The 7,722-nt window shown below is 50.7% G+C and overlaps 1 protein-coding gene across 1 annotated transcript in view; it reads left to right on the forward strand.

Moving 5' to 3' along the window:
- The window catches only part of ACOT7 (acyl-CoA thioesterase 7), a 139,117-nt gene that overhangs the window by 57,270 nt on the left and 74,125 nt on the right, over positions 1-7,722 (forward strand). The window contains exon 5 of the mRNA XM_014586603.2: positions 3,187-3,301. Within this exon, the coding sequence (XP_014442089.2) occupies positions 3,187-3,301 (115 nt within the window). The remainder of the gene's footprint in view (positions 1-3,186; positions 3,302-7,722) is intronic.

Consider the following 7,722-nt stretch of genomic DNA (forward strand, 5'->3'; position numbering starts at 1 on the left):
AAAAAAAAAAAAAAAAGAAAGAAAGAAAGAAAAAAAAAAGAATGCTGAGTGCCTGAGGGATTTATGAGATTGAAGGCTGTATTTAAAAATTTGTGTTTGTTTGTTTGTTTTCATTGCCAGAGGGTATGTACACTTGCCAGAGCGGAAGTAATGAGAAAGCACCCCCAAGTAGGTGTGGCCACACCACAATCCCTTTTCCTCCATCTCTCCATCCTGTCAGGATTTCAGGCATATACGCACACACACATGCCCAGAGTGATTTTCAAGCCTCCAGGGTCAGGACTCGAACCACGGTTGGCTTGTGGGATCTGGTTCTCTGTGCCCAGCGCCCAGCTGCTGTACTATGGGACTGGCCCTTGGAAAAATTTCTTTAAAAGATATTTCCTGGGGTCACATGGCTGGCTGTGGTTCGAGTCCCAGACCTGACGGCTTGAAAATCACACAAGGTACCTGTGCACGTGTGCCCAAAATCCCAAGAGGGGAAGAGATTGTGCCCTGGCCATCGCCCCGGGGTGTGCTTTCTCACTGTCCCCCACCTCTGGTGAGCTCATGCTTCCTATGGCAAAAACCTTTGAAAAAAAAAAAGAAGAAAGAAAGAAAAGACATTTTTTGAGGGCACTTGAGTTCAGCCATCAATTTTTCTGAGTAGACGCAGTACAAACTCTATTCTCCCAGTCATTTCTTTGGACAGTGGAACGTTAGGAAATAGTTTATTTATGGAGGAAAAGCTTAAATTATCCACCACAGCCTAAAACACTCCCCACGGCTTGTTTCTTTTGAACAAATCTCTCAGCTGCCTTCGCAGCCTCCATTGAGAACTGTGCTCAAGCCGGAGATGACGGGTGACTAAGCCTCGGGATGGTGTCAGACCCCGTACGGGACTGGAACCGAGCCACAAGCCTGAAAATTGAGACTTTAGAACTGGCTTTGAAAGAAGGTCTCAAAGTGCCACCTGAAATGGATTTGCTTAGGTCTGCGGGGGTTCAGAGTGGGAGAGGGAAGAACCTAGAGAGGCCCTGAGTTCTAGGACTCCCCAGACTCAGCTGGGAATGCTGGAAGTGTTGGTTGAATAAATGAAAGAATGGAAGCTGAAGCGAATCAAAAGAGGAATGGCCCGAATGGCCCGGCAGTGGCCAGCAGTGGGGGGCCCGGGCCAAGGCAAAGGGGGATGGTTCTGGTGGCAGCAAGGGAGTGCGCCCCTGGGGGAGAGGGCAGACAGAGGCCCAGGAACCATGCCTGGGGCCAGCACAGCAGACTGGTGGGCCCCGCTTGTGGGGGCACACAGGAGGGCAGTGCAGGGTGTGTGTGTGTGTTCCTTGTTGGGCCAGAGGATACGGGTGCAGGAGGACCATGAATGAACCAATGCTGTGATGTCACAGAACCCCAGGACTCAGAAGCCTTTTTGGTTTTTTGTTTTGTTTTTAAATTTTGCTGTAGGGCATGTATACTCACAGAAGATAGACAGAGACAGAGAAAGGGAAAGTGAGAAAGCACCCCCGGGGCGATGGCCATGTCCAAAGTCCTGTCATCTCCATTCTCATCTCCAGATTTTGGGCACTTACATGCACACACCTGGTGTGTTCTTCAAGCCACCGGGTCCAGGACTCAAACTGCACAATTGGCTCTGTAGGATCCAGCTGCCTTAACCTCCACTCCATCTGCTGGCCCTATTAATTTAAGTTTATTTCTTTCTTTGCTCCCTCCTTTGTTCCTTCCTTTTGTAAGTGAGCAAGGGAGAGAAGTAGCACCCAACAGGTTCTTGATGCTGTGATCCGTCCTCAGCCTCAGGCAGCCCCAGATCCTGGGCACTCGCATGCCTGGCATACTCAGGAGGTCTCTGCTTGCAAACCTGGAACCTTCTTTGTGCGTCAGCCTTGCAGAGTACTGCGTTTTCCTGCTGTGCCACTCTCTGGCCCCAGGAGCCTGGGTTTTGTGCTAGGCTCTATCTTCATTTATTTTTAACTTCGTGGGTGAAAACCTCTGTGATCCACTAGGAGTGCCTCAGGGGCCTGTTTTAGCTTTGACTGCCCATTTCCTGCCAGCGTGCCGCCTAGTGGATGAGCCAAGGTCAGCAAAGTAGGCTACCTGGTGTCGGGACACATGGGTCCTGCTCTGGCACGGCCCTGGGACAGTGTCTGTGGCCTTTCTGGGGACCTCTTGATTTTGTAGGTTCAGCGTCCGGGAATGGATCGTAGGGAGGAATGGGACAGGTGCAAAATGAAAGAAGTGGCTGCGGATCGTCAGTGTTCCATTGTTTAGGGCCAGCTCCGAGTCACAGCGGTGACGTGCTGCCCGGGAGCTGTTGACTCCCACGTGGTGACTGTTACACATCTCCAGCCGACAGCCTGAAACAGCCTGGGCACATGTGCGAGTGCCGAAGGGCCAATGGACTGGAAGCCTGGAAGCCGGGATCTGGCGTGTCCAGACACTGTGGAGGGTGTTTGTCTCTCTCACTCTCGTGTGCAAGCTTGCGTACTCTCTCACGAAGAAGGGGGGAAACAACGTGTTTCTGTTTTATTGGGTTGTTGGAAAAGTCATGACACATTTTTGCATAGAAAAACATTAAAAAAGTCATTTTTCCAACAACCCAATAATCGGGAACTTAAATTGGGAACAAGCTAAATTCCCTTATATAACTGACCGGTTTCACAAATTGTTACATTGATACAGTTAAAGGAGTGGAACTTTTTCTTTTAAAATCCACATAGAGCATGATAGAACTTTTTATATATTCAGAGGCATAAGAGAAACTCCAGGGAGGACCTGACCCAACATTTGACCCAGGTTCTCCGGGGACTGGGACTACATGAGATTTGTACTTCTTCCTCCTCCTTTTATTAGACCAAGAGAGAGGGAAAGTGAGAAAGCAGCCCTCGTGGGAACTGGTCACCCCACAACCCCTCCTCTCAGGATTCTGGGCACACACGCACATGCCCGGTGTGTTTTTCAAGCTGTCGGGTCTGGTGCTTGAACTGCGCAGTCAGCCCTGTGAGATCCAGCCACCTTCACCACCACCCGCCACTGCCCCCTTCTCCATATTCTTTGCTTATTAAGTGCCTGTTATCACAAGGAAGAATTGATAGTCCCAGTGTACAAAGCTAGGTGACACGAGGTGCCCACAGGCCTGCGTCGGCATGGGAGGAGGCCATCTGCTGTGACCTGACCCCTGTCTGTGATTTCTCGCAGTATTCCCGGCAGGAGCAGGAGGAAGAGGGCCGGAAACGGTACGAAGCCCAGAAACTGGAGCGCATGGAGACCAAGTGGAGGAATGGGGACATCGTCCAGCCCGTCCTTAACCCAGGTAACAGCTGGGGGCTGTGGGGGAGAGGGCACTGACACCACGGCAGATGACGTCAGTGGTGTCCTTGCCATTGACTCACTCGCAGGAGACAGGAGCATGGCTAGGTCACTGTTATTCTCTCGTTTCCTCTCTGGGCTCCCAGAGGACTGTCCCCTTGCCCTGCCATGAGCCATAGGAACCCCTTCTCAGTGTCCTGGTTGGCAGGAGTGACTTGGTGCATCTCAGAGGGCACCATCCTATATGGGGACTCATTGTCCAGGCAGACCTGTGCTTCTTGACAGAGAATTTGGTTTGATTGTATGTTTTCCTTGAGTTTCATCGGCAGCTTGGGTGTGTGTGTGTGTGTGTGTGTGTGTGTGTGTGTGTGTTTCAAGCTGTCAGGTCTGGTACTTGAACTGCGCAGTCAGCTCTGTGAAATTCAGCCACCTTAATCACCACCCGCCACTGGCCCCTTCTCTGTATTCTTTGCTATAGGGCGTGTGTGCTCACCAGAGTGACAGAGAAAGCAAGAAATCACCCCCCAAGGGAGATGGCCACACCATAATCCCTTCTCCTTCATTCTCCTCTCGGGATCTTGGGCACGCACGCACATGTGCCCGGCGTGAGTTTAAGCCACTGGGTCTGGGACCCGAACTGCAGTCAACTACTTGAGAGTCTGGCGATAGCCATTACACCGATTGCTGGTGTGTGTTTTAAAAGTTTATTTCTTCCTTGGACCAGCAGTTAGCATAATGGCTAAGTCGCTGGACTCCCACGAAGTCGACCGCGATTCGCGTCCCGGACCCGGTGGCTTAAAAAACCCACGCCGGGCGCGTGTGCGTGCATGCCCAAGATCCCGAGAGGAGAATGGAGGAGAAGGGATTGCAGCGTGGCCATCCCCTCTGGGGGGTGATTTCTCGCTTTCTGTCTCTCTGTCTCTCTCTGTCTGTCTGGCGAGCGCACGCGCCCTATAGTGAAAAACCTCTCAAAAAAAAAAAGTTTACTTCTTCCTTGAGACAGTGAGAGAGAGACAGAGAGACAGCACGTTATCAGGCTTGACAGTGCGATCCACCCCCAGCTTCAGCCAGCTCCAGAAGATGGTCTTGTGTGCCCTTGTGTACTTCGGGAGGTCTCTGGGGTTGAGCCCAGGACCCTCCCATATGGGTCAGCCTCACAGCATTGCATTTTACTGCCGCACCCCGTCTGTCCTCCTGGAGCCGATAGGGTTTCACACGCATGAAATAAAATACAGACTGGCAGCAGCTTTTTGGCGTTGCTGCTCCACCAGCTCACGCGTTCAGAGATTGGATTTGGTGAATGACTCCACTCGCTCGCTGTGTGGCACAGGCTTCCTGGTGGGGTTGATTCTTTCCATTCTCCCATCCTCTTGCCTTTAAGTCCAGGGTGGTTCGGCTTTAACATGTTCATCCAAAACCCAACAAATGGATCATGGAGTATTTTCTCTCAAGAAAGGACGGACGTTGTGTGCAGAGGAGTTCCCTGGTTCACAGAAACAGTTCAGGGCAAGGGTCTTTGGGGGTGTGCCTGACCCCTAAGGGCCGTGTTGGTAAAACCTTTGCTGCAGGTTGGTTTCTTTTTATCTCTCTTTTCCAACAGACATCCAAAAAAAAAGTAAGAAAATAATTACCCCCTCAGTGTTAATTAACAGAGAACGTTACCGTTTGTGAAACCCCAATAAAGTGGTATCTTTTAAAGATAAAATGTAAATAGACAGTGAGTTTATCAACACAGCAATACACAACACAGACCCTGGGGTGTTTTGTGGTGTCACGTGCAAGGTCCCAGGTCATCAGGGTTGAGAAGGAGGGTCCTCTCTGCAGATAGTCACATGCCTCTGCAGTGACCAGAGGCCCGGCTTGCTTTCAGAAGGATAGGCCAGCAGGCACCGAGGAATGACATAAGACCAGGGAGGTGTCTTAGGAAAGGCACCAACACAGGCCTAGGTCTGGCTGGAGGAGAGAAACTGGAGGGAGTCGAAGGGTGCCCCCCAGAAGGCACATCCTGGTCCAAATCCTGGAACCTATAAATGGAACCTTATGGGGGAAAAGGGTCTTTGCTGATATAATTAAGTGAAGGATCCTTATTAGAGGCAGAAGAGAAGATGGTGTCTGACCCAACAGCGGGCAAAGGGGGTGTGTGCAGGTTGTGTGGACCTACCTTAGCGTGGGCAGTTTCTGGGGTAGGACAGACCCCAGGGAGCTTCGGGGTGGGCAGGACTTCTGGCGGTGAGAACCTAGTTCTTTGATCATCTAGGAAGCCAAGTTTACTCAGAGTTTTTGATCAGTTTAAGTTTCTTTCTTTACTCATGAGATTATTTCCCATCTGCCATCCTCTGTTTGATTGTCAAAACTCTGATACATAATATTTTTCAGAATCTATTATTCTCCTGCAGTGTTAATGGAAGGTGGCATTCTGAATCTCAACGGTTTTTGATAGATTGTTCCATGCTTTTAGTTTTACTTTTCTGTGTAAAAATACATCTTTATTAACTAATTGGGTTAGAATTCACTTCTATTTTTGGTTTGCTATAGGGTGTGTGCACTCACCAAAGACTGTGTGTGGGGGGGCGTATGTGTGAGAAAGCATCCCTGGGAGGGATGGCCATTCCAAATCCCTTCTCTTCCATTCTCCTCTTGGGGTTTTGGGTGCACACACATGTGCCCAGTGTGTCTTTTTAAGCTGCCGGATCAAGGACTAAACCATGTAGTCAGCCATGTGGGATCTAGCCGCCTTCACCTCCATACCACCCCTGACCCTTCCATTCTTTCTTTAGTCTTTTTGAACATATGTGTATTTCTGACTTAAACTTCCCAGTAGGCTGGGATTGCATTGGCAGGGCAGGGTCAGCATTCTCTCTTTATTTTTTTTTTTTAATTTTTTTTGGAGAGGTTTTTGCTATAGGGTGTGTGCACTTGCCAGACAGAGGGAGAGAGAGAGATAGAAAGTGAGAAATCACCCCCCAGGGGAGATGGCCATGCCACAATCCCTTCTCCTCCATTCTCCTTTGGGATCTTGGGCACGCACGCACACGTGCCCAGCATGAGTTTAAGCCACCGGGCCACCAGGTCCGGAACTCGAACCGCGGTCGACTACGTGGGAGTCCAGCGACATAGCCATTACACTAACTGCTGGTCCCAAGGGACAATGTTCTCTACTCATGGCTCTCAGGTGCCCTCTGGAGCCAGGGCCGGGCTCACCTGGGCCTAGCCTGGTTGCCTGTGTCTGACTCAGCCTGGGTGAGTTGGGTTTGGCAGGGGTTGTTGAGTCAACAGGGAACAGAAGCTTAGGGAGAAGGCTGTGCATGCATCTTGGCCTTCGGGTCTTTCTGATGGGTGGAGAGTGCACTGCCTCTTCCCAACCCTAAGTGAGGCAGGCCTGGCCTTTGCCTGCCCAGCCTTACAGCCATCCCAAATCCCCAGTATCTAAAACCAGAACCAGATTTCAGGCTGTTGCCTAGCAACCTCAGCAAGAGCTGGCCTGTTCTCAGGTGTCTTCTCAGAGGTCAGAATTCTTTCAAAGCTAGTTTTCCCTGCTGTGTTGTATGTCTGACAAGAGAAAACACAGTTACCTTGAGCTTTTCAGTTTCGTGGTGTCAGCTGTCCAGCCAACCATGTAGGGTCTACCAGGGCATATGGCTGGCCATTTTCAGGGCTATTGAGCTCATGGCAGAATGAGTCTCAGCGAGATCAAGTGCCTGCCTCATCTTTGGCCCTTGGGTGAGACAGGGCCCACCCAGCTGAGGGCAGTGAGGTCTCACCAAGCCCCTGCTCCTGCCCCGCTCCTGCGCCAGGCAGACTCTCTGAGTGTCTGAGATTGCAAAGACCAACAGGTCTGGCCAGCCTGAGGCTCACCCAGGCTGCAGCTTCCTCCGCACACCCTTGGCCATCTGGGCAGGCCCACAGTCTTAATCCCGTCAGCACCAGTTCAAGAGGGGGAGGCAGGAGAGAATGCGGAGGAAGGTAGTTCAGAAACTGGACCACCTGGGTTTGAATCCCAGCTCTGCTGCTTCACTGACACTTAATCTGTCTGTGCCTTAGTTTCCTCAACTGGAAGCAGAGATGGTGGAAACCCTGAAATCACGAGGTGTTTGATCTGATGTGACATTATATGTATACGGAGAACTGAAGTTGGCTTCTATCAGAGGGGATGGGCTCAGGAAAGGAGAGTTTGTGTTTTGTGAGCGTCACTCGTTGCTCCCTAGAGGATCAGATTCTTTAGAGTTCAACACTCAGAGAGCCTTCTAGACTACAGGTTCAAAGACAAGGCACTGTGTTAGTCCAGGACATGGTAGCTGCCGTGGCAGGTCAACCCAAAGATCCTAGTGCATAATTCAGTAGCAGTTTATTTCTTGCTATATAAAGTTCAAATTGAGTTCTCTCTCTCTGACTTTGTGTGTGTGTGTGTGGAGGGGGGGGGGGGGG

Source organism: Tupaia chinensis, unplaced genomic scaffold (genome assembly GCF_000334495.1).
Source record: "Tupaia chinensis unplaced genomic scaffold, TupChi_1.0 Scaffold000146_1, whole genome shotgun sequence".
NCBI classification, from domain to species: Eukaryota; Metazoa; Chordata; class Mammalia; order Scandentia; family Tupaiidae; genus Tupaia; species Tupaia belangeri.